The 26639-nt window shown below is 44.5% G+C and overlaps 1 protein-coding gene across 1 annotated transcript in view; it reads left to right on the forward strand.

The window, feature by feature from the left end:
* The window catches only part of cps1 (carbamoyl-phosphate synthase 1, mitochondrial), an 88444-nt gene that overhangs the window by 54831 nt on the left and 6974 nt on the right, over positions 1 to 26639 (forward strand). Inside the window, exons 30-36 of the mRNA XM_064944422.1 lie at positions 5776 to 5883; positions 6245 to 6334; positions 8166 to 8336; positions 19431 to 19505; positions 19723 to 19821; positions 24957 to 25016; positions 25277 to 25389. Coding sequence (XP_064800494.1) covers positions 5776 to 5883; positions 6245 to 6334; positions 8166 to 8336; positions 19431 to 19505; positions 19723 to 19821; positions 24957 to 25016; positions 25277 to 25389 — 716 coding nt within the window. The remainder of the gene's footprint in view (positions 1 to 5775; positions 5884 to 6244; positions 6335 to 8165; positions 8337 to 19430; positions 19506 to 19722; positions 19822 to 24956; positions 25017 to 25276; positions 25390 to 26639) is intronic.

Raw genomic sequence — 26639 nt, forward strand, 5'->3', positions numbered from 1 at the left:
ATGACAAAAGCCATGACAAAGAGACATTGTGGAGTGCAAGCAGTTGCTCCCGATGCCACTTGGGTACACTGCAGCATCCACCGAGAGGCTCTTGCTGCCAAAGGATTGTCTGACAGCTTCAAAGACGTTTTGGACACTAGAGTGAAAATGTTTAATTTTGTTAAAGCAAGGCCCCTGAACTCCCGTGTATTTTCTGCACTATGCAATGATATGGGCAGCGACCATGTAACACTTTTACAACATACAGAAGTACACTGGTTAACGAGGGGCCATGATTTTCACTTGTCTGACTGCTTGCATGATGACGAGTTTCTCACACAACTGGCCTATCTGAGTGATGTTTTTTCTCTCTTGAATGATCTGAATCTAGGATTACAGGGACTCCAACTATATTCAATGTGCGGGACAAAATTGAGACTATGATTAAGAAATTGGAGCTCTTCTTTGTCTGCATTAACAATCACAAACGACTGGATTCTTTATCCCTTTCATGCCCTGCCTCCAGTCCACTTACTGATATCTGAACAGAAGAGCCTCATCTAAGTTGCAACGAGCGGTTCTGTGAAAATTTTATTTAATCAGAAGCCACTGCCAGATTTCTAGATTGGGCTGCACTCAGAGTATCCTGCCTTGGCAAATCATGCTGTTAAGACACTGATGCCCTTTGCAACCACGTACCTATGTGAGAGTGGATTCTCGAGCATGAAAACTAAATACAGGCACAGACTCTGTGTGGAAAATGATTTAAGACTGAGACTCTCCAATACAACCCAACATTGCAGAGTTATGTGCATCCTTTCAAGCACACCCTTCTCATTAACCTGTGGTGAGTTATTCACCATTTTCAATGAACAAATAAGGTTTTATATGTAAGATGGTTAAATAAAGAGCAACATTATTGATTATTATTATTTGTTCCCTGGTCCTATAAGAGCTCTGTCACATGCCATGAGCCGGGTTGTGACAAAAACTCACACTTATTCTAATGTTTAATAAATGTATTGTATGGTGTGTGTGTGTGTGTGGCAGGCTTACAATGATGGCAAAAAACAACATTTGACAGTGCGCTGACCCTGGTGCTGGAGGGGGTACGCAGCTGGAGGTTGAATGTTTGAAGGGGTACGGGACTATAACAAGTCCCGTGTTTAGAGAGAGACCCAATCTGTAATATAGTACACTTACCATAGTTAGCTTTTAACCCTGATAAATTTGATACATTTTCCATGTCCTCAATAAGGCCCTTCAAGGTTGAAGGACTCAAGATAACTTGAATCATTTAGTCTCTTAATTTTATCATCAGACTTTTATCGCTAACACTTCAAAGGCCATAATAAATAGGTATGATGATAAAGGGCAACCTTGTTTTACACCTCTTGACAGCTCAAAACTTTCAGAGAAGTATCCGTTGTTGATTATTTTACATAAAGGGTTGTTGTACATTACCTTTACCCATCTTATGAGAGATTCTCCAAAGTTAAAAAATCAAGGCACTCATAAACAGATTCTAGGCATACTGTATCAAAGGATTTCTCAATCTGCTATAAAGATTATATCTGGTTTCCTTATATTCTGGAAGTAACGATTTTCTATAGGTGAAGGAGAGTCGGACCAAAATGCAGCATGGCTATTGAGATTCATGTTTAATGAAAAACAAAGGAAACACGAATCAACACAAAACAATAAATGTAACGTGAAAACCGAAACAGCCTAAACTGGTGCAAACTAACACAAGACAGGAACAGGAACAATCACCCCACCAAAACCCAACACCAAACAGACTACCTAAATATGGTTCCCAATCAGAGACAATGACTCACACCTGCCTCTGATTGAGAACCATATCAGGCCAAACATAGAATGCCCACTCATATCACACCCTGACCAAACAAAACATAGAAACATACAAAGCAAACTATGGTCAGGGTGTGACACTGTATTTGTCTGTCTTCTCTTTTTCCTCCCACATTACAGATCCATCCATTGACTGAATGCCAAATAGGGCTCATTATTCAGTGTGTGTGTGTGTGCATGCGCGCGTGTGCTCTCCATATGCATTCCCCTGTATTAACTACAGGCTTTATCAAGAGTGTGTGTTCCTCCGGATTGTGTGTGTTCATCAATTAGTGTGTTGCTAATGAGTGCTGCAATTATCGGGGGTTTAATATGTACTAACGACAACGCAGTTCATTGAAACACTACTCCCTTTTGATTGGTGGGACGGGGAAGGGGTGGGAGAGTTAAATGTTATGTACCAAATGGCTCCCGATTATAGTCCACTACCTTTGACCAGAGCCCTTTCAGCAATTCATCCATTTAAGGTTTTATATTAACGGATTACCTGCTATCAATTATATAGTTTATCTATTGATGAATTCCATTATACACTGTGTGAAAAGGGCTGCTTATCGTGATGACTTGAAATAATAGTGTTACTTTTGCATGTTACACCCCTTCAAATTAGTGGATTCAGCTATTACTGAAGAACTCAGTGACTTTCAATATGGCACCGTCATAGGATGCCACCTTTCCAACAAGTCAGTTTGTCAAATATTTGCCCTGCTAGAGTTGCCCTGGTAAACTGTAAGTACTGTTATTGTGAAGTAGAAACGTCTAGGACCAACAACGGTAGGCCACACAAGCTCACAGAACGGGACCACCGAGTGCTGAAGCGCTTAAAAATGGTCTGTCCTCGGTTGCAACACTCACTACCTAGTTCCAAACTGCCTCTGTAATAGGGCTGTTGCGGTGACCGTATTACTGCCACCAGCAGTCACGAGTCATGAACGCAGTCAAATTCCACATTACCGGTTTGTCACGGTAATTAGGCTTCTCCAAGCTCTCTTGCTGCTGCTGGTCATTAGTAGCCTACCAAACTTGCTAACTGCCTGGTACTCAGCACTCTATTGTCCCTCTAATCACTCTGACATCAATGCAAATGTATTAGAAAATCTAATCAAACACTTCATGAGAGCCCATGAGCTCATGTTGCACAACATTTCTATAGGCTATGCAATTGCGGGAGAAAACGCAGTGATGGCCGCTAATAAAAATATGAGGATCCCATCAGCTTTCTATAGGCTAGGCTTACTATACTTATTTCTCAACTTTCCTAATTTTAAGCACATTGTTAGCTTTACAACGGGAGTATAACCTACCTGGCTGGCATGAAAATAAACCACAGGGAAAAGCGTCCTCCATTTCTATCTATTTTCTCCGGCTGCCCCTGTTTCAATACAGATGCATGATAACGGTCTATTCTAAATCAAAACAAATGTCACACATATATATTATTTAGTATATGTTAAGATAAGATTAAATCAAGAATAGTCTGATGGGTGACAGTATTGGCCCATCACTTGATATATTATTACTTGTGAATGATGACCAGCATAAGAAACAATGCTTTTTTTTTTAAATCATAGTCGCTACTTTTTCTAATCATAGTCGCACACCTCTTGTCGCCAGCCCATGGGCCTATGTTTTAGATATGGGATTGTATCACAACTAAAGTGGCCAAATATCTTCTTAAAATGAATCACATTTATCCATTTTACAATGGGCGTAGAGCCTAACTGGCATATGTAAGCAGTCTGTGAGTTTCAAGTTTGGGAGAGATCATTTTCACCATAAAAATGGAACATTTGCGCTTATAGCCTACTACCATGTGCACATTGCTAGTGTTTGTAATAATTTGGGATCTATCGCATCCCACTACTATCCCAGACTATGTTTGGAATATTTATTTATCACACAGAATAGAATAGGCTGTCTTTTGTACTATGGAGGATAAAAGATTGACATAGGCTAGTGCTTTTGCTGTTCGTAAGGCCCATTCACTTTGTCGGCTGACAAAGTAAATGTGGTCAGTTCTTCCAATATCTTCAATATGCACCTTGGAATTGGATAAGAACACGCACAATTGTGTCCCAGATGTGTATGTCTTCACTTGTAGCCTGTAAGAAAGACCCAATCACGTGACTGAGAGCCATGTGAATGAGAGGCGATTCGGGTTGCGCAGCACACTCAGGGAGAAGGGCACAACGCAGCACTATGGGCCGCAAAAGGCATGGATCATTTTTATTGGGTGTATTACGGCCACAAAGGGGATGCCGCCGGGAAATTCGAGGCATTATCAAGTGCTTGTCAAATTGTGAATGAGAGACTATTGTAGTGTGTACAGCCTGCGTACAGCAGAGCTCATGCCTTTCAAGTGATGTTTTTCAAATAATCATTAGTCTTATCTTGCAGCCTTATAATGTATTAAAAATCAAACATATAGCCCAACATTTGTAGAACAAGTAAAGTTTACATTTAACTCTAAATTAAGCATAAAGGAGAACCTATTTCTTTGTTAACCACTCAACACAGAATAGCCACGTGTCCGCACTCCTTCAAATCATTTGGAAAAAATATCCTTTTATTTTATTCCTTTATTTTATTCAGCTTTGTTCAATTGTATTCTTCATACTATAAAATAATGCCACAGAATTATAATCAAATGTTGTCTGCTGAATGAACTAGTGTAGCCCACAGCCATTTGGCATAGCCACATCAGGACCTAACATAAGGACAGCTCGTGTATGCTATTCTTTTCTTCTGAAATAAACTACATTTTCTCCATATCATGCTTCTTTAGACCTGTCTAAAATAAATAATGGATTTATTGTGAAGGTGTAGGCTATATTACATGGATTTATTAGACTTTTTAAAATGGCTTGTAACTATGTGTGGAAGCCAGGAGATGCTAAATATGTTTATGTTAATTAACAGTCAATTACCGTGAGACGGACAGTTATGTGCTTGATGATCACCAGCTGACAATTTTGTGACCGCCACAGCCCTATTCTGGAAGCAACGTCAGCACAATAACTGTTGTTGAGAGCTTCATGAAAAAGCAGACTGCAAGCCGGTCCTAATCGCCCAAACTCACCAATGCTCTTGTGGCTGAAACAACACAGAATAAAACCATTAATACGACTCATTATGGTAGTGACTGCCCATTACTGCTTATCACTTGTTAACCATCATTTATTTTATTTACTTTAATAAAATATGTACATTTTTGTCTATAATATATTACATTTGTTTTATTTGATGAATTTATTATTTAATTCAAAGTCATCTTCTCATCTCTATAGTTTTGCTGTCTTTGCTGTCTGACAAAATCCCTATTTTTAGCAGTTCTTCAAAGTAAATAAGGCATACTTTTATAATATATGCCATTTAGCAGTCACTTTTATCCAAAGCGACTTAGTCATGCCTGCATACATTTATACATTAGTTATACATGTATGACTTCATGTATTTTCAGGTAAAGATACCTCCCTCTTGGTTGTCACTAGTTACCACAGCCACATAGTCATAAAGCCTGCATATTTCTACACTTTATCTTCTTAAAATGTGATTTTAAACCTAACCCTAATCTTAACCACACTGCTAACCTGATGCCTAACTAGTGGAAACCCTCCCTCTCTGTGACTGCCCCACATAGACCGGACAAGTAAGCGCACAATGGATTTCAGTTAATTACCACATTTTTTGTGCTAAACTATGTAGAATATTGGCCTGTTGGAAACTACAACTCCCTACTACATTGCACAGTTCGGGCTTGATCTGAGTTCTGTCAAGAGAAACTGCATTGATCTCACAGAAAACCCCCCCAGAACAAAATCGAATGTTCAAATAATTGATCCAACGTTGATCAATTAGTTGTTTAAAAAACGGAAAATAATAATTTATGTTAATCGCTCAGCACTAGTTATAACCTCTTCTCAGGTGCTGTGCCATGCTATAACAGAGCATGTGGAGGATGCTGGGGTCCACTCTGGAGATGCCACCCTCATGCTACCTACCCAGAGCATCAGCCAGGGGGCCTTAGAGAAGGTCAGTGTGTGTGTGTGTGTGTGTGTGTGTGTGTGTGTGTGTGTGTGTGTGTATCATGCTGTTTTTTTTATCCACCTACTAGGGGCTGACTCACTCAAAACATGTCTCACATCAATCATAAAAGTGCATCGTTATGAAAAGTTTCCACATTTTATTTGTTAGACTGTTAGTCTGTTGGCCTGCCTATATTTAGGATCACTGACTTCTGACAGGGAATTCATTATTAGGCTGTGGTTTATATTGATTTTTCACTACTGTAATCCATTGCCCAGGCTGTGAATATGTAAATAATTTATACTGAGTTATAGGTTCGTCTTTGATGGAAGCTTCATATTTAGTATTTGTCCTCCATTACTCTCAGGTGAAGAGTGCCACACGGAAAATTGCTAAGGCGTTTGAGATCTCTGGTCCATTCAATACTCAGTTCCTAGTGAAAGGCAACGATGTCATGGTAAGTGTGTGTGTGCGTGTGTGTGACGCATGACGGAATACGTTAGAGAAAGCTATAAATGATCACTTGACGTTTTCACAGTCGTAAAAAAAAAAAGAAGCAATTTGGTCATGAATTGAAATACAGAATCTCGGTGTGGTGTGGTCACAGTGAATTCCAAAGATGAAAAGATGGATACAGTGCCTTCAGAAAGTATTCATACCCTATGACTTAATCCACATTTTGTTGTTAACAGCCTGAATTCTCAGCCATCTACACACAATACCCAGTAATGACAAAGTTAAAACATGTTTTTAGAAATGTTTGATAATTTAATGAAAATTAAATACAGAATTATGTCATTTACGTAGATATTCACACCCTTCAGTCAATACATGTTAGAATCACCTTTGGCAGCGATCTTTCTGGGTAAGTCTGTTAAGACCTTTGCATACCTGGATTGTACAATATTTGCACATTTTTCTTTTAAAAATTCTTCAAGCTCTGTCAAGTTGATTGTTGATCATTGTTAGATAGCCATTTTCAAGTCTTGGCATGGATTTTCAAACCGATTTAAGTCAAAACTGTAACTAGGCCTCCTGGGTGGTGCAGTGGTTAAGGGCGCTGTACTGCAGTGCCAGCTGTGCCACCATAGACTCTGGGTTCGTGCCCAGGCTCTGTCGCAACTGGCCGCGACCGGGATTTTTGTTTGTTTGTTGCATTTTTAAGCCAATTTCCTGCAATTTACACACTTCACCATGGCGCTGAGAATGTTTATCAGTTTAAACCACATTTCCTGCAAATCGAGACATTTTTCTCACACAGCTGAGAAATAATGTTGTAGTTTTGAAGCACATTTCCTGTTAGTTGCCATGGAGCTGAGAGAACTTTGAAGTTTTAAGCTAGTTTCCTGCAATTCTGTGTGTTTTGACATGGCTAATGTTGTGTTATTTTGCTCAAATATAATAACACAATTAAAACTGGTATTCAACATAAAAATAATAGTAATTTAGCAGACACCCTTATCCAGAGCCACTTACAGGAGCAATTAGTGCCTCGCTCAAGGGCACATCGACAGATGTTTTTGCCTAGTCGGCTTGAGAATTTGAACCAGCAATATTTCGGTTACTGGTTCAACACTCTTAACCGCTCTTAACCACAAATTCCATTGCTTTATGGGTTTTCAATTCTCCTTTATTTTGGTTATCAGGGATTATATTATAAAAAATAAATTAGGTCCATTATTTTTTCTAAAAACCTGTTTTCGCTTTGTCATTATGGGGTAATGTGTGTAGATAAGGATTTTTATTTATTTAATCAATTAGAATAAGGCTGAATACTTTCTGAATGCACTGTATTTGGTTTACACTGAAAGTGCTTTTCCATCCCAAAAATGATTTATTTAATGTATTTTATTTTTTACACTGTTTGGACTTGGGGGAAAAAGATTAAGCGGATTAAAATGGCAGAAAAATCCTAGATTAAGATCATAGTTTCTTTCTTGAAATTTTATTTTAGGCATTCGATAAACATGTAAAAGCAACAAAAATAAAATGTTAAGGCAAGAGGTGATGTAATACTCTTTTCACAGCACATTATAGCAGTTTTTCCCAAACTACTGGGGCCCCCGCTGGGTGCACATTTTGGGTTTTACCCTAGCACTACACAGTTGATTCAAATAATCAACGCTTGATGTGTGGAAATAGTTAGGATACATCATTCAATTAATCAATGAAATTGGGCCTTTTTTACAGTTGCCGCTAAGTGCTTAATGGTAATAGTAGCTCGGCCCATCCTCTTCCAACTGTACTGGTTTAGAATGAAAATGTGTGTGTGCGTTCCTCACTGCCAGGTGATAGAGTGTAACCTGCGAGCATCACGCTCCTTCCCCTTCGTATCTAAGACCATCGGTGTGGACTTCATTAGTGTGGCTACACGGGTCATGGTGGGTGAACCCCAGGATGAGGCTGCTCTGCCTTCTCTGGAGAACCCCATCATCCCCGTTGACTATGTGGGAATCAAGGTGAGGCTCTGTGACTACAGGGCTCTGTCCCAATATCCATACTAGCACACTACTTAGAATGAAGCAATAAGGGGAGACTACAGGGCTCTGTCCCAATATCCACACTAGCACACTACTTAGAATGAAGCGATAAATCATATTTTTTTTGCTATCATAGGTGTCTTACTATGCAATAGACTAAAGAGTAGCAGAGGGACCCTGATTAAAAGTGGTAATAGCACCAACCTCTCCTATTGCCATTTTCACCTATTATACCCTCCATAATAGTCTTAATAATGACCATGTCTTCTGTGGCCTGGCCTGCAGTAAACTGTGGGGGGACTATTGTACTGCTTTAGGCATGGTAGAACAGTCCCGGCCAACACAGGGAGGAGGGTGATATATGTACAATAAGTATGATTAGCCATATGAAGCCTATTATTTAGGCCCTGTGTTTTGGTTAATCATGTCACATGACCTGGAGTTTAACCTTTATTTATAGAGATTTTTCACCAAACTGTCTCATTTTCTTTTCATGACATTTGCTTTTATTTTTGGTCTAATTCTAATTTCGGGAAAGGCTTAAAATAAAGTTTAAATCCAGGTCATGTGACAACCTAAACACAGGGACCTTCCAATTAATATGGGGTGGAAAGGAGACACTCGCTCTCGAGTGGCGCAGCAGTCTGAAGCACTGCATCTCAGTGCAAGAGGCGTCACTACAGTCCCTGGTTCAAATCCAGCCTGTATCACATCCGGCTGTGATTGGAAGTCCCATAGAACGGCACACAATTTTCCCAGCGCTGTCTGGGTTTGGCCGGGGTAAGCCATCATTGTAAATAATAATTTGTTCTTAACTGACTTGATTAGTTAAATAAAAGTTAAATAAATACATCTCTGTAGTTTTGTGCTGAATTGTCTAGACCCTAAGGATGCTTCCCAAATGCCACCCAGCCTATTCCCTGTATAGTGGACCCAGTGGGCTCTGGTCAAAAGTAGTGCACTTATATAGGGAATAAGCTGCCAGGGACATGGTTAAAAATAGTGCACTATATATGTAATAGGTTGCTATTTAAGACTTGTAGTTTTAGGTCCTTGCCATAACACTTAACATTTTTTGTCTACCATCCACTGTAGCAGGTAGATACAATAATCCAGGGGCCACTCAGATTTTTTACCAGCCAAAATATTTTCTCATTAATTACACCAAAAAAACACAAAACAAAGTGGATGAGAATGCTTAGTAATGTTTCTCAAACAAGTAATGTTTTACTAGTAAGAAGTAATGTGATATTTGAAATTGTGTTTTTTACATTGGATAAAAGTAGAGACTCAGAGCTAGAAAATTGTATATCATACACTGCAGTTGAGGAACAATGGGAAAGTAATTTTGCTTTGAAAGTTGATAAACTTGTAACCCCACTTTTGAGAAAATGGCCATTGAATGAATGCTGATAAACTTGTAACCCCACTTTTTGAGAAAATGTGAGGCCATGTGGTAAACACGCTATATCAAATTAAATCTATGTTTATTTGTCACATGCACAGGATACAGAAGGTGTAAACGGTGCAGCGATAGTACTTGCATAGTAGCGATATGAAAAAGTGTGTCCAGATAAAAATATTTTATAAATATTTGATCGTTATTAGATGATGCTTACCTGACACACTTGTGTTTCCTTCATGTGGAGGAAATGCTATAACACCCCTCACCCACATCTAGCTAAGTGGATGTGTCACTATTGTCTAGACATGTACTCTTACTCGTATACATGGATGAACGCTTCACTGCAGACTGGAACCATTTAACTCCATTTTGTTTGTAGCTACATCTTGTTTGGCCAGCTTTGTGTCAAGTCACTCCGGTTCACACTGACCGTGGCGTGTGCATAAAGTAGCCCATCACTTTATCCTACGACTCTGTCAATAGCACCTGCTAAATTCAGGGCATCAAATGTTGTTGAGAAAAGTAGCAAAACGTTTGTAGTTCTCGATGGCTAACGTTATATCTTTCAAAAACGGCAAGGTAGAAAGGGCTGTCAACACATACTGAACAGCTCACGTAATAGACAGAAGCGCGCTACATCTCAGTTCAATCCAAACTCATCTCCCGGGAATGTCCAGACCATACATTCTCAGCCAATCATGGCTAGTGGGAAGGTTCCTGTTTTTTTAAATGTTTATTAGTATTTATGGATGGAATACAAGTTTGTTTTTTAAGGCACATGAAGTTCACATATCGATTTGACAACAGCCAGTGACAGTGCAGGGCACCAAATTCAAACAACAGAAATCTTATAATTAAAATTCCTCAAACATACAAGTATTATACACCATTTTAAAGATAAACTTGTTGTTAATCCCACCACAGTGTCTGATTTCAAAAAGGTTTTACAGTGAAAGCATACATTGCGATTATCTGAGGTCAGCACCTAGTCACAGAAAAACACAGCCATTTTTCCAGCCAAAGAGCGGAATCACAAAAAGCAGAAAGAGATAAAATTCATCACTAACCTTTGATCTTCATCAGATGACACTCATAGGACTTCATGTTACACAATACATGTATGTTTTGTTCCATAAAGTTCATATTTATATCCAAAAATCTCAGTTTACATTGGCGCGTTATGTTCAGTAATGTTTCGCTTCCAAAACATCCGGTGATTTTGCAGAGAGCCACGTCAATTTACAGAAATACTCATAAATGTTGATGAAAATACAAGTGTTATACGTGGAATTAAAGATATACTTCTCCTTAATGCAACTGCTGTGTCAGATTTCAAAAGAGCTTTACGGAAAAAGCACACCATGCAATAATCTGAGTACAGCGCTCAGACACAGAAACCAGCCATACAGATACCCGCCATGTTGTGGAGTCAACAGAAGTCAGAAATAGCATTATAAATATTCACTTACCTTTGGTGATCTTCATCAGAATGCACTCCAAGGAATCCCAGTTCCACAATAAATGTTTGTTTTGTTCGATAATGTCCATCATTTATGTCCAAATACCTCCTTTTTGTTTGCGCGCTTAGTTCACAAATCCAAATTCATGAGGCGCAGGCACACTTAGTACAGACGAAAAGTCAAAAAAGTTGTATTACAGTTCGTAGAATCATGTCAAACGATGTATAGAATCAATCTTTAGGAGGTTTTTAACATAAATCTTCAATAATATTCCAACCGGACAATTCCTTTGTCTTTAGAAAGGAAAAGGAACGCTGCTAACTCTCACGGGCATGTGCGAGACTGAACTCATGGCATTCTGCCAGACACCTGACTCAAACAGCTCTTATTCTCCCCCCTTCACAGTAGAAGCCTGAAACATGGTTCTAAAGACTGTTGACATCTAGTGGAAGCCTTAGGAAGTGCAATCGGACCAAATTTCTACTGTATATTGGATAGGCAAAGACTTGAAAACCTACAAACCTCAGATTTCCCACTTCCTGGTTGGATTTTTTTCTCAGTTTTAGAAACTTCAGAGTGCTTTCTATCCAAATCTACAAATAATATGCATATCTTCTGGGCCTGAGTAGCAGGCAGTTTACTCTGGGCACCTTATTCATCCAAGCTACTCAATACTGCCCGCCATCCATAAGAAGTTAACAGCCGACCATAAATAGTTTGCAGAAACGTTCTCTTTCTTGCACCGCAGTATTGGAGGACTGAAACTCCTTTGTTACAGAGAGTGTGGCCAACCTAAAAACTCTGAAATCAAAAGATTAGACATTGGAACATTTATTTCTGAAATCCAAATGTTTGGAATGGTTGGTGGGGACTTAAACAACGTGACATGATTATTATTTATTATTTTGTGATGTCATTAAGGATGGTGTTACGGTTTTCTTCTAACTCCTCCTCTGACGAAGAGGTGTAGCAAGGATCGGACCAAAATGCGGCGTGGTAATTTTCATACATGTTTAATGAACGAATAAACACGAACAATACAAAAACAACAAACGTAACGTGAAAAACCTAAACAGCCTATCTGGTGACAACAAACACAGAGACAGGAACATAAGGACACTAAGGACATAAGGACAATCACCCACAAAACACTCAAAGAATATGGCTGCCTAAATATGGTTCCCAATCAGAGACAATGATAAACACCTGCCTCTGATTGAGAACCACTCCAGACAGCCATAGACTATGCTAGATACCCCCACTAAGCCACAAACCCAATACCTAACAAAAACCACAAGACAAAACACACCACAATAAACCCATGTCACACCCTGGCCTGACCAAATAAATGAAGACAAACACAATATACTTCGACCAGTGCGTGACAGAACCCCCCCCCCCTAAGGGGCAGCTCGGGACTGAGGGGCAGCTCGGGACTGAGGGGCAGCTCGGGACTGAGGGGCAGCTCGGGACTGAGGGGCAGCTCGGGACTGAGGGGCAGCTCGGGACTGAGGGGCAGCTCGGGACTGAGGGGAAGCTCGGGACTGAGGGGAAGCTCGGGACTGAGGGGAAGCTCGGAACTGAGAGGAAGGCCAGCACTGAGAGGATGCTCAGGCAGGTGATCCTGGCTGGCTGGCGGTTCTGGCAGATCCTGGCTGACTGGCAGACCTGGAAGAGTGGCTGACTGGCGGATCTGGAAGAGTCTGGCTGACTGGCGGATCTGGAAGAGTCTGGCTGACTGGCAGATCTGGAAGAGTCTGGCTGACTGGCGGATCTGGAAGAGTCTGACTGACTGGCGGATCTGGAAGAGTCTGGCCGACTGGCAGATCTGGAAGAGTCTGACTGACTGGCGGATCTGGAAGAGTCTGGCCGACTGGCAGATCTGGAAGAGTCTGACCGACTGGCGGATCCTGGCCGACTGGCGGATCCTGGCCGACTGGCGGATCTGGAAGAGTCTGGCCGACTGGCGGATCTGGAAGAGTCTGGCCGACTGGCGGATCTGGAAGAGTCTGGCGGATCTGGAAGAGTCTGGCGGATCGGCCGATCTGGAAGAGTCTGGCCGACTGGCGGATCCTGGCTGACTGGCGGATCTGGAAGAGTCTGGCTGACTGGCGGATCTGGAAGAGTCGGGCTGACTGGCGGATCTGGAAGAGTCTGGCCGACTGGCGGATCTGGAAGGGTCTGGCGGATCTGGAAGGGTCTGGCGGATCTGGAAGAGTCTGGCGGATCTGGAAGAGTCTGGCGGATCTGGAAGAGTCTGGCGGATCTGGTGGATCTGGAAGAGTCTGGCGGATCTGGAAGAGTCTGGCGGATCTGGAAGAGTCTGGCCGACTGGCGGATCCTGGCTGACTGGCGGATCTGGAAGAGTCTGGCTGGCTGGCGGTTCTGGCAGATCCTGGCTGACTGGCAGACCTGGAAGAGTGGCTGACTGGCGGATCTGGAAGAGTCTGGCTGACTGGCGGATCTGGAAGAGTCTGGCTGACTGGCGGATCTGGAAGAGTCTGACTGACTGGCGGATCTGGAAGAGTCTGGCCGACTGGCAGATCTGGAAGAGTCTGGCGGATCTGGAAGAGTCTGGCGGATCTGGAAGAGTCTGGCGGATCTGGAAGAGTCTGGCGGATCTGGAAGAGTCTGGCGGATCTGGAAGAGTCTGGCGGATCTGGAAGAGTCTGGCGGATCGGCCGATCTGGAAGAGTCTGGCCGACTGGCGGATCCTGGCTGACTGGCGGATCTGGAAGAGTCTGGCTGACTGGCGGATCTGGAAGAGTCTGGCTGACTGGCGGATCTGGAAGAGTCTGGCGGATCTGGAAGGGTCTGGCGGATCTGGAAGGGTCTGGCGGATCTGGAAGAGTCTGGCGGATCTGGAAGAGTCTGGCGGATTTGGAAGAGTCTGGCGGATCTGGAAGAGTCTGGCCGACTGGCGGATCTGGAAGAGTCTGGCGGATCTGGAAGAGTCTGGCGGATCTGGAAGAGTCTGGCCGACTGGCGGATCCTGGCTGACTGGCGGATCTGGAAGAGTCTGGCTGACTGGCGGATCTGGAAGAGTCTGGCTGACTGGCGGATCTGGAAGAGTCTGGCCGACTGGCGGATCTGGAAGGGTCTGGCGGATCTGGAAGGGTCTGGCGGATCTGGAAGAGTCTGGCGGATCTGGAAGAGTCTGGCGGATCTGGAAGAGTCTGGCGGATCTGGAAGAGTCTGGCGGATCTGGAAGAGTCTGGCGGATCTGGAAGAGTCTGGCGGATCTGGAAGAGTCTGGCCGACTGGCGGATCCTGGCTGACTGGCGGATCTGGAAGAGTCTGGCTGACTGGCGGATCTGGAAGAGTCTGGCTGACTGGCGGATCTGGAAGAGTCTGGCTGACTGGCGGATCTGGAAGAGTCTGGCCGACTGGCGGATCCTGGCTGACTGGCGGATCTGGAAGAGTCTGGCTGACTGGCGGATCTGGAAGAGTCTGGCGGATCTGGAAGAGTCTGGCGGATCTGGAAGAGTCTGGCCGACTGGCGGATCCTGGCTGACTGGCGGATCTGGAAGAGTCTGGCCGACTGGCGGATCTGGAAGAGTCTGGCCGACTGGCGGATCTGGAAGAGTCTGGCCGACTGGCGGATCCTGGCTGTCTGGCGGATCTGGAAGAGTCTGGCTGACTGGCGGATCTGGAAGAGTCTGGCTGACTGGCGGATCTGGAAGAGTCTGGCTGACTGGCGGATCTGGAAGAGTCTGGCTGACTGGCGGATCTGGAAGAGTCTGGCTGACTGGCGGATCTGGAAGAGTCTGGCGGCTCTGGCTGCTCCATGCTGAATGGTGGGTCTGGCTGCTCCATGCTGACTGGCGGGTCTGGCTGCTCCATGCAGACTGGCAGCTCCTTGCAGACTGGCTGCTCCTTGCAGACTGGCAGCTCTGGCTGCCCCATGCAGACTGGCGGCTCTGGCTGCCCCATGCAGACTGGCGGCTCTGGCTGCCCCATGCAGACTGGCGGCTCTGGCTGCCCCATGCAGACTGGCGGCTCTGGCTGCCCCATGCAGACTGGCGGCTCTGGCTGCCCCATGCAGACTGGCGGCTCTGGCTGCCCCATGCAGACTGGCGGCTCTGGCTGCCCCATGCAGACTGGCGGCTCTGGCTGCCCCATGCAGACTGGCTGCTCTGGCTGCGCTGAACAGGCAGGAGACTCCGGCTGCGCTGAACAGGCAGGAGACTCCAGCAGCGCTGTAGAGGAGGAAGGCTCTAGCAGCGCTAAACAGGCGGGAGACTCCGGCAGCACAGGAGTGGAGGAAGGCTCTGGCAGCGCTGGAGAGGCGAGACGCACTGTAGGCCTGATGCTTGGTGCTGGCACTGGTGGTACTGGGCCGAGGACACGCACAGGAAGCCTGGTGCGGGGAGCTGCCACCGGAGGGCTGGTGCGTGGAGGTGGTACTGGGTAGACCGGACCGTGCAGGCGCACTGGAGCTCTTGAGCACCGAGCCTGCCCAACCTTACCTGGTTGAATACTCACGGTCGCTCTGCCAGTGCGGCAAGGAGAATAGCCCGCACTGGGCTATGCAGGCGAACCGGGGACACCGTGCGCAAGGCTGGTGCCGTGTAAGCCGGCCCAAGGAGACGCACTGGGGACCAGATGCGTTTAGCCGGCTTCATGGCATTTGGCTCGACGCTCAATCTAGCCCGGCCGATACGCAGAGCTGGAATGTACCGCACCCCGCTATGCACCCGCACTGGGAACACCGTGCGCACCACAGCATAACACGGTGCCTGCCCGGTCTCTCTAGCCCCCCGGTAAGCACAGGAAGTTGACGCAGGTCTCCTACCTGACGTCGCCATACTCCCTGTGAGCCCCACCCCCAAGAAATTTTGGGGGCTGACTCCCGGGCTTCCTTCCGCGCCGCCGTGCTTGCTTCGCCAACCTCATTCTCTCGTAACCTTCTGCACACTGCTCCATCGAATCCCAGGCGGGCTCCGGCACTCTTCCTGGGTAGACCGCCCACCTGTCTATCTCCTCCCAAGTTGTGTAGTACAGATTCTGCTCCCATGTCCCGAAATCCTGACCTCGCTTTTGCTGTTGCCTCTGTTCCTGCTCCTGCTTTTGCTGTTGCCGTTACCACACCGCTTGGTCCTGTGTTGGTGGGTGATTCTGTTACGGTTTTCTTCTAACTCCTCCTCTGACGAAGAGATGTAGCAAGGATCGGACCAAAATGCGGCGTGGTAATTTTCATACATGTTTAATGAACGAATAAACACGAACAATACAAAAACAACAAACGTAACGTGAAAAACCTAAACAGCCTATCTGGTGACAACAAACACAGAGACAGGGACATAAGGACAATCACCCACGAAACACTCAAAGAATATGGCTGCCTAAATATGGTTCCCAATCAGAGACCACGATAAACACCTGCCTCTGATTGAGAACCACTCCAGACAGCCATAGACTATGCTAGATACCCCCACTAAGCCACAAACCCAATACCTAACAAAAACCCCAAGACAAAACACACCACAATAAACTCATGTCACACCCTGGCCTGACCAAATAAATGAAGACAAACACAATATACTTCGACCAGGGCGTGACAGATGGTATATCAAGGTAACAGTAACTCAACGTGTACACTTTCTATGTATCAGGTTTACATCTAAATGTTGTAATAATGATATGATTAAATATGAGAATACTTTTGTGAAGACAGCAATGTGATTTTAGCCTTCTAAATGAGAGTTTTTTTATTTTTATAAACTTGTGCCCAGTCTGTAGCCACGCCCAAGTGAGCTCAGAGTTCAGAATGTCCCTGTGGCCAGAGTGCTTTAAAGGACTCGCTAACAATTAACATACAGACTAGAAATGGTTAGAAACGTTGTACTGACGCCAGACTGCGTGGAGAAGTGGCTACACGGCTGAAAATGGTTTAAACTCTACAAACCAGCTGACATACAGCGCGAGCTGAACTTTACGAAATGGTTACAAACTCTCAACACAAGTGAAGAAGGTAGACTAGACCAGAACATTCACAGTCTGCAGCTGTGCATGAAAAAGTGGTCCTAGAACTTTGACTAAAGACACGAGGAAGGAAGACAATCCCCACCGATACAACTGTTGGTACGTCTGAACTATCTTTTCTAACGAACACTCCAAGACCAGAGAAGCTCTACAACTAAGAAAGACATTGTGACCTCTGGTAGACAACCAGAACCTTGTATTGAGCCACTACCCATAGACGGATCGATTGGTTTTAACAGAGACGACAGAGAAAGACGTCTATGCGTAAATATATATTGCATTTCTAATCTGAATGAGCGGTGGTTAGGGGGCTAAGTATTCTGGTTACTCTGACCGTAGTTTTCAAATGCATCTTTCCCCACCGCCCTTCCATTGTGAAATAAGCCGTCATATCGTGTCAGTCCACTAGGGACTTTTATCTCATGTAAGTGTGTATTGTATTGTGTTATTAGTTAGTAAATAAATAAATTTGTGTAGTACTGAATATTCAAACGGGCTAGGGTTCTTGCGGGTCCACGGATTATGCGACATTCAGAATAAGACTGAGGTAATAATTAATAATGGACTATTATTGATGTAAGAGATAAACAGATATCTTTAGAGTTTAAGTCGGGAGATAGTAACTCGTTAAACAACTCTTCCCATGGTGCCCCAAATTCCTAATGAGTTAATTGTTACATGATTCATTTAATTGAGTAACAATTAAACATAGTTAGTTTGATTAAATAAATAAGTCATCAGATTAATGATAGTCACGGCAACGTGGTAACGGGGCCACTCGAGTGGTCACTGTGCCTTTGAGAATCTTGACTAGTTGAGGCCGACGACATCTCTTCGATAGCAGTGGAAGCAAACTCAAACATTTCAAAACAACCTAACTTGTAAACAAAACAATGTAAATAGCCAAGAAAGCCAAGGATAAAGTCTAACTTTAGAATACTGAACAAAAATATCAACACAACAAGTAAAGTGTTGGTCCCATGTTTCATGATGTGAAATAAAAAATCCCAGAAATGTTGATATTGACTTTTTATGAAATGCTCGCACTGTCAAGCCCTGAGTCTGACCACCCGCCAACGTGGCTGGTGAATTAGACATTCTTACCCGCCAGTGGCAAAAATATATCCGGTCTTAATTTTAGGCCCTGGTTATGGCAGTGACTAACTAAACTGTTACTGGTAGATTGAAATGTGTGAGTGGAGTCAGCCAGCCAGCTGGTGCTTGAACGCTCCCAAAGTAATTTCCTGTTGTAATTACAAAGGAGAGGCAGCACAATAGCTGTTGTTGGGGGAGGGGGCAATGGGCTAGGTATAATCCCTGTCTCCTCTCTGTAACTTCTCAATATCCAGGCTTGTGTAGAAGAGAATATTAAACAGTAGTGAATAGTCTAGTCTCGTCTGCTGTCTATACGTGAGCCAAGCTCTAACTTCTTACATTTACATCAGAGTTGAGGGTATGACAATTCTGTGTCGCTCTCTCTAACACTTTTTCTCTCTTTCTATCTCTCTCGCTCTCTCTGTCCCTCTGTCTCTCTGTCTCTGTCTGACTCTCTTTTTGGTGCAGTCACTACAAAGATTCAGCAACCGTAATGTTGAATAACCATCAGTTGACACGGGTTGATAGGGAATACCCTCTTGGCCAAGTGGTAAAGATGTTGACATCACAAGTGGGAGGCTGGGGTTTAGATCAACATGGTTGATCCGGGGATTTGAGAGATTTTCCACCTCTAGATGGCAGCCTTGTCACAAAACCTGTTTGATTTGAAGCACTAGTCCTGATGCTCCATTTCCTCTCGATTGTTGAGTATAGCAAAGTGTGATTGAATTTCTAACCAAAGCAACATTTCTTACTCACAGGTAGTCCCATGTCTTTTTATCAATAGCTTTCTGTAGACACATCCTTTAACACCATTAAAAAGGTATTATAATGCTGATATAAGGATTTAAATCACCAGAACATATGTGATTGCAGAAGAAAAGTTTGCACTGCTTTTTTCAGTAATGCCTATACTTTAGGTTACACTAAACACATTTGATACCTTTCCATTCAGTCCATTCTTCCTGCCACAATATAGGGTGACGTTGCCCCTAGACACTGATCCTGGGTCAGTTTAGTATTTCCCCCACTGATGGTTAAGATCAGGGCTGGGGGAGGTCTCCACCACTGAGCTCCACAGGTTAAAATACCAAAATGGTCTGTCTGTTTGTATCTTCTCTGTGATAGGCTCCTATGTTCTCCTGGCCTCGCCTTCGTGATGCCGACCCAGTCCTGCGCTGTGAAATGGCTTCCACAGGAGAGGTGTGTGTGCGTGCAGACACACACACACACACACACACAAACAACTATGTATAAACAAACACACACATATATAGGCACTAGCACGCATACACATACATTACACAGACACACACACAGATGAGACATGTACACACACAGACGGGCTCGCACACACATGTATGTACATGCACACACACGCACATATATACACTTAACAGGTGTGTGTCCCTCCTTGCAGGTGGCTTGTTTTGGACCAAACATCTACTCTGCCTTCCTCAAGGCTATGCTATCCACTGGCTTCAAGCTGCCTACAAAAGGAATCCTCATCGGGATCCAGGTCTGTGTGTGTGTGTGGTTCAAGAGAGTACACATCAGGGTTAACAAGCCTCAGTCCACTGACACTTCCCTTTTTCAAACACTCTCAAATAGTTTAATCCATAATCTCACAATTGTCTGGATTTGCTTTTTCTTCCCAAGTCTCTTGCCAAAGTGCTTTGCTCTGTAAAAAGTTGTTTTCAGGTACATGTCAGATACTAAAACAGAGTAGACAAAAGCGGTTGACACCCTATTCCTTATATAGTGCACTACTTTTGACCAGAGCCCTATTATCCTGGTCAAAAGAAGTGCACCATATATGAAATAGGGTGCAATGTGGGACGCAGCTTAAAAAGGATGCTGTTTCTCATGTGTGTGTCAGAAACAGCCATGCGTGTGCAGCTAGTAAGATTAATGTAGTGTTCATGTGTAATACGTAGCTAGCGCTCTTCAACGAGCCAGTCAGTGGGGTTATGAATGAGTGCCTCAGGCCTGCTCCTAGCTAGCCACACTAAAGCTGAATAGCAGGATCTGTAAAAGGCTGATGCATTCATATCATAAATGATCATCGATCCATGGACTGGTCTCCCATGGCTACGACAGCACGTCTGATGGAAAGTTAAAAGTGTGTGTGTGTATGTCTGTGCCTGTGTGTACATCAGATACTTACATAGATGTCTTGTATTGAGAGAGGAAGGTCTTGTTTATAAAGTCTTCTGTGTCTATGTTTTCATCGGGTAGAGAGAGATATGGATAAACAGGGCATTATGAGCTCACTGTAGAGTTCCCACATCCTCCTCTCTTCCTTCGCCCTCCCTCTCACCCCCTCTCGCGCTTCCCCTCTTTCTCCCTCCTCTCCTTTCACTCTCTCCTCTTTTCCCTCTCTCCCTCCTCCCCTCTCCTACCCTCCCCCTGTCCTCTCTCTCTTCTTCCCTGTCTCCTCCCTCTCTCTGGTGACAGACTCTTCTCTCCATCTTTCTACTTCCTTTCACTCTCTCCTTCTCTTTTCCCTCCCTTTCTTCCTCCTCCCTTCTCTTCCCCTCTCCCCCCTCTCCTCTCACTCATTCTTCCTGTCTCCAGTGACAGACTGTCTGTGTGTGTGGAAGTCCTTTGAGGGCCAGATGAAAGTTGACAGTGGTTATTTCTCATCATGGCATTCAGCTCCACATGTCACAAGTGCTCAGTGCAGGTCTGATGGGAGAATATGTCTAGCACTATGAAGGCCTGCTATCCACCAGGAGAATACGTCTTGCGTTATGAAGGCCCTAGTACCTAGTAACGGGGGAAGAAATCGATAGTTACATATCAGGATATTCTTTTTGACGATATATACATCGTATATATCGTATATATATTGTATAGTTTTGACTATCGCAATATTATTTTTGTGCTAGTTGGCGGCACCTGCACCAAAACAGTATTTTCTTCAATCTCAGTGCTAGAGGCGTCACTACAGACCCTAGTTCGATTCTAGGCTGTATCACAACCGGCCGTGGTTGGGAGTCCCACAGGGCGGCGCACAATTGCCTTAGCTTTAGCTGTCAGCTAGCAAGGAAAGTTAGTCTACAAGCTGGAAGTCACCGGTATCATCTTCCGTTGTAAAGCCTGAATGAACATAGTTTTCCGAACTTTTTAATTAACAGTTTCAACATTTCTACATGGCTTGTCGCATTATTCCAGACTGTGTTAACTTCTGTGCAGCATTACCGGGGACCTACCTGCCTCCCAATGCAGGCTAGCAATGAGTAAGTGGACCTAACATGATGCAGCCTCCCAGTGCAGGCTAGCAATGAGTAAGTGGACCTAACATGATGCAGCCTCCCAGTGCAGGCTAGCAGTGAGTAAGTGGACCTAACATGATGCAGCCTCCCAGTGCAGGCTAGCAATGAGTAAGTGGACCTAACATGATGCAGCCTCCCAGTGCAGGCTAGCAGTGAGTAAGTGGACCTAACATGATGCAGCCTCCCAGTGCAGGCTAGCAGTGAGTAAGTGGACCTAACATGATGCAGCCTCCCAGTGCAGGCTAGCAATGAGTAAGTGGACCTAACATGATGCAGCCTCCCAGTGCAGGCTAGCAGTGAGTAAGTGGACCTAACATGATGCAGCCTCCCAGTGCAGGCTAGCAGTGAGTAAGTGGACCTAACATGATGCAGCCTCCCAGTGCAGGCTAGCAGTGAGTAAGTGGACCTAACATGATGCAGCCTCCCAGTGCAGGCTAGCAGTGAGTAAGTGGACCTAACATGATGCAGCCTCCCAGTGCAGGCTAGCAGTGAGTAAGTGGACCTAACATGATGCAGCCTCCCAGTGCAGGCTAGCAGTGAGTAAGTGGACCTAACATGATGTAGCCTCCCAGTGCAGGCTAGCAGTGAGTAAGTGGAGCTAACATGATGCAGCCTCCCAGTGCAGGCTAGCAGTGAGTAAGTGGAGCAGGCACAGCGCACATTATAATAAGGGGTCCACTGTGCTGATTGACCGGCATGATCCGTCAGACACATTCAGAATTACCGAAAGTAACAACATTTCTAGTATGGAAGAAGTACCGAAGTTTCAGTATACCGTGCCACGCTAGTCCACTGTATGATAGGCTGGAGTAAAACTGACTAGGCAATCAGGATAGATAATAAACAGAGTAGCAGCAGTGTAAAGGAAAGGGGGATACCTAGTCATTTGTTCAACAATGTATTCAACTGAAATGTTTCCTCCGCATTTAACCCAACCCCTCTGAATCAGAGAGGTGCGGGGGGCTGCCTTAATTGATATCCACGTCTTCGGCGCCCAGGGGGCAGTAGACTGTGTGTGTGTGTGTGGGTGTTGGAGTGTCAGTGTGTGGTTAGAGTCCAGTGAGTATACGTAGAACCAGTGCAGAAAAATGTATAGAGGGGGGGGGGGGGTCAATGCAAATAGTCAGAGTAGCCATTTGATTATCTGTTCAGCGGTCTTAAGGCTTGGGGGTAGAAGCTGTTCAGAAGCCATTTGATCCCTGGCTTGGCACTCCGGTGCCGCTTGTAATGTGGTAGCAGAGAGATGACTTGGGTGCCTGGAGTCTTTTAAAATGTTTAGGGCCTTCCTCTGACACAGCCTTGTATAGAGGTCCAGGATGGCAGGGAGTTTGGCCGCAGTGATGTACTGGGCGTACACATTACCGTCTGTACCGACTTGCAGTCAGATGCCAAGCAGTGATACCAAGCGGTGATGCAGCCTGTCAACATGCTCTTCATGGTGCAGCTATATATCATTTTGAATATACGACTATGATGTTGTTTGGACCATGATAGGTCCTTTGTGATGTGGACACCGAGGAACTTGAAGCTCTCGACCCACTCCACTACAGCCCCATCGATGTGAATAGGGGCGTGCTCGGCCCTCTGTTTCCTATAGTTCACAATCAGCTTGTTTGTCTTGCTGACATTGAGACAGAAGTTGTTGTCCTGGCACTACACTGCCAGGTGTCTGACCTCCTCCTGTAGGCTTTCTCATTGTTTTTGGCGATCAAGCCTACCACGTTGGCAATGTTGCCATCTTGTGCGGCCACGCAGTCGTGGGCAAACTGAGGGGACTAAGCACACATGCATTGAGGGTCAGTGTGGCGGGTCCTTTTGTCCAGGTGGGAAAGGTCACTGTGGAGTGCAATAGAGATTGTGTCATCAGTGGGTCTGTTGCGGCGGTATCTGAATTGGAGTGGGCCCAGGGTGTGTGGGATGATGATGTTGATGTGAGCAATGACCTGCCTTTCAAAGCCTTGCATGGCTACAGATGTGAGTGCTACGGGGCGATAGTCATTTAGACAGATTATCTTAGCATTCTTGGACACAGGGACTATGGTGGTCTTCTTGAAACATGTAGGTATTACAGACTCTGTCAGGGAGAGGTTGAAAATATCAGTGAAGACACTTGCCAGCTGGTGAACCTGTTTAAAAGTCTTACTCACATCGGCAACGGAGAGTGTGATCACACAGTCATCCGGAACAGCTGGTGCTCTTATGCATGGTTGGTTCAGTGTTGCTTGCCTCAAAGCGAGCATCGAAGGCATTTAGCTCGTCTGGTAGGCTCGTGTCACTGGGTAGCTCGCGACTGGATTTCACTATGTAATCCGTGATAGTTTGCAAACCCTGCCACATTTGACGAGCTTCAGAGCCGGTGTATTAAGTGTCGATCTTGGTCCTGTATTGACGATTTGAATGTTTGATGGTTCCTCAGAGGGCGTAGTGGGATTTCTTATAAGCGTCCAGATTAGTGTCTTGCGCCTGTAAAACGGCTGCAGGATATTATATTGCAACAAACACAACCTTACATTTGGAAAACATTTTCCAAGAGAACAAAATGAAACAAAACACTTGCAAACTGGTTTAAACCGTTTTTGTTTTACTTCAATTAAAAAGGCATCCATCTTCACAAGAAACAGTAGCCCGAGGCTCCTCTCTTGCTCTCTCGCTCCATCAGCAGTAGCAGGCGCATAAGGCAGCGCAGAAGACAGTGAGAAAATGGTGCTGAAGCACGAAATCGGGATGTATGATATGCTGCTATGGACAATTTGGCCAGCTACAATTTTATTTATCGACTTTTCATTTATTTTATCGGCCAAAAGCCGTCAATTACCGGCTTACGGAAACCCTGCGAGAGATGGAAGAATGATGGGAGAGAGAGGAATGAAGAGAGAGGTTGTTATAGGGTCATCGTCCATGTCCGTCTCTAATAAGACTTCAACAAAGGGTGGACACGAGTGTGAAATCGGAATATCTGTGTGTGTGTGTGTGTGTGTGTCTGCAGGTACTAGGGACAGAGCGGAGGGTGGTGTGAAATCAGAATTAGCGACCGAGGCTGTGTTTCTCTTCTACCTTTCCCTCCTAATGACCAGCCTACATGGCTGTGAATCTGACACGCCTTTACAAACCTGATTACTTGGTCCTGTTTAACACAGTGTGATGACACAACTAGGCTGTTGATCTGGCTCACAGAGGAGAAGAGGAGGAAAGAATGTACAGATTTAATCTTAGAGAGGTGTTTCTTCTGTTTCTCCTCTATTGATGTTCCAAAGCAAACGCTACCAAGGGTCAGAGACTCATATGCGTCCCAAATGGCACCCTATTCCCTATTTAGTGCACTACTTTTTCACCAGGTCTTAGTTTGTGATTCTGATTAGATTTTTACCTCCCTCAGCATTCGTTCCGGCCCAACTTCTTAGCCACAGCACACCAGCTGAATGAAGAAGGCTTTAAAGTGAGTACTACTGTTCGTTCTCAATTACTACTCTTCAAATGAAATTTTATTGGTCACATACACGTGTTTAGCAGATGTTATTGCGGGTCTAGCAAAATTCTTCTCTCTTATTGGAAGTTCAGTCATGAGTTAGACTGCTAGTCGACCTGATAGTCTATGCACAACCCAAAACAACACACCAAAACACAGAGGAACTGAAGAGAAAGAGAACAAACTGACATTTGCTTCTCTCCCCCTCTGTGTGTGTGTGTGGTCTCCAGCTCTTTGCTACAGAGGCCACCTCGGCCTGGCTCTCTGCCAATGACGTCCCCGCCACCCCTGTGGCATGGCCCAGCCAGGAGGGAGGAGATGCCAGCTTGCCCAGTATTATCAGGTGAGAGGGGATAAGGGCAAGGGGTGACTGTCTGGAATAGAGGGATGAAGAGAGGGAGGGATAAAAAGTAAGTTGTATTAGTCGTATGTACAGGATACTCATGGTATACATCGTCCAATGAAATGCTTTCTTGCAAGTTCCCAACAAAGCAACAGCAATAACAAATAATAAAATATAAGAATATGAACATAAAGTAAATGTTTCAATAGAATAAACATTTTAGCATAATTATAATACAGGATGGTACAATTTCTAGTCCAATATTAACATGTGTATTGGGGAAGAGGGGGAATGGGGGGCCAGTGTATAAACTGAGTCTGGTAGCAGCAGTTGTGATGTGTGTGTGTAGTATGAATGTATATGTGTGTGTGTGTGTGTGTGTGTGTGTAGTATGAATGTATATGTGTGTGTCTGTGTAGTATGAATGAATATGTGTATGTATGTCTGTGTGGTTGTGTGCATGAGTGTGTGTGTGCGTGTGTGTGTGTGTGTGTGTGTGTGTGTGTGTGTGTGTAGTATGAATGTATGTGTGTGTGTGTGTAGTATGAATGTATATGTGTGTGTGTGTGTGTGTGTGTGTCTGTGTGTGTAGTATGAATGCATATGTGTGCGTGTATGTCTGGGTGTGTAGTATGAATGAATATGTGTGTGTGTGTATGTCTGTGTGTGTGTGTGTGTCTGTGTGGGTGTGTAGTATGAATGTATATGTGTGTGTGTATGTCTGTGGGTGTGTAGTATGAATGTATATGTGTGTGTGTGTATGTCTGTGGGTGTGTAGTATGAATGTATATGTGTGTCTAGTATGAATGCATTTGTGGGTGTGTAGTATGAATGTATATGTGTATGTCTGTGTGTGTAGTATAAATGTGTGTGTGTGTGTGTCTGTGTGTGTGGGTGTAGTATGAATGTATGTCTGTGTGGGTGTGTAGTATGCATGTGTATGTGTGTGTGTATGTCTGTGTGTGTGTAGTATGAATGTATATGTGTATGTCTGTGTGGGTGTGTGCATGAATGAGTGCATGTGTGCTAAGGTGTGTAGTAACAGAGCAGGTGGTCAGTCCAATTCAAGTAGTCTGATGACTTGTAGATAGAAACTCTCTGAGCCTGTTGGTATCAGACCTCATTCTCCAATTCCGTCATCATTATGGAGAACAGCTTGTTTCTGGGGTGTGTGGGGTCCTTGATGATGCTGCGTGCCTTCCTCAGGCACTGTTTTGAGTAGATGTCCTGGATGGGTGGGAACACGGTCT

This window comes from Oncorhynchus masou, chromosome 29 (assembly GCF_036934945.1).
Source record: "Oncorhynchus masou masou isolate Uvic2021 chromosome 29, UVic_Omas_1.1, whole genome shotgun sequence".
NCBI lineage: Eukaryota > Metazoa > Chordata > Actinopteri > Salmoniformes > Salmonidae > Oncorhynchus > Oncorhynchus masou.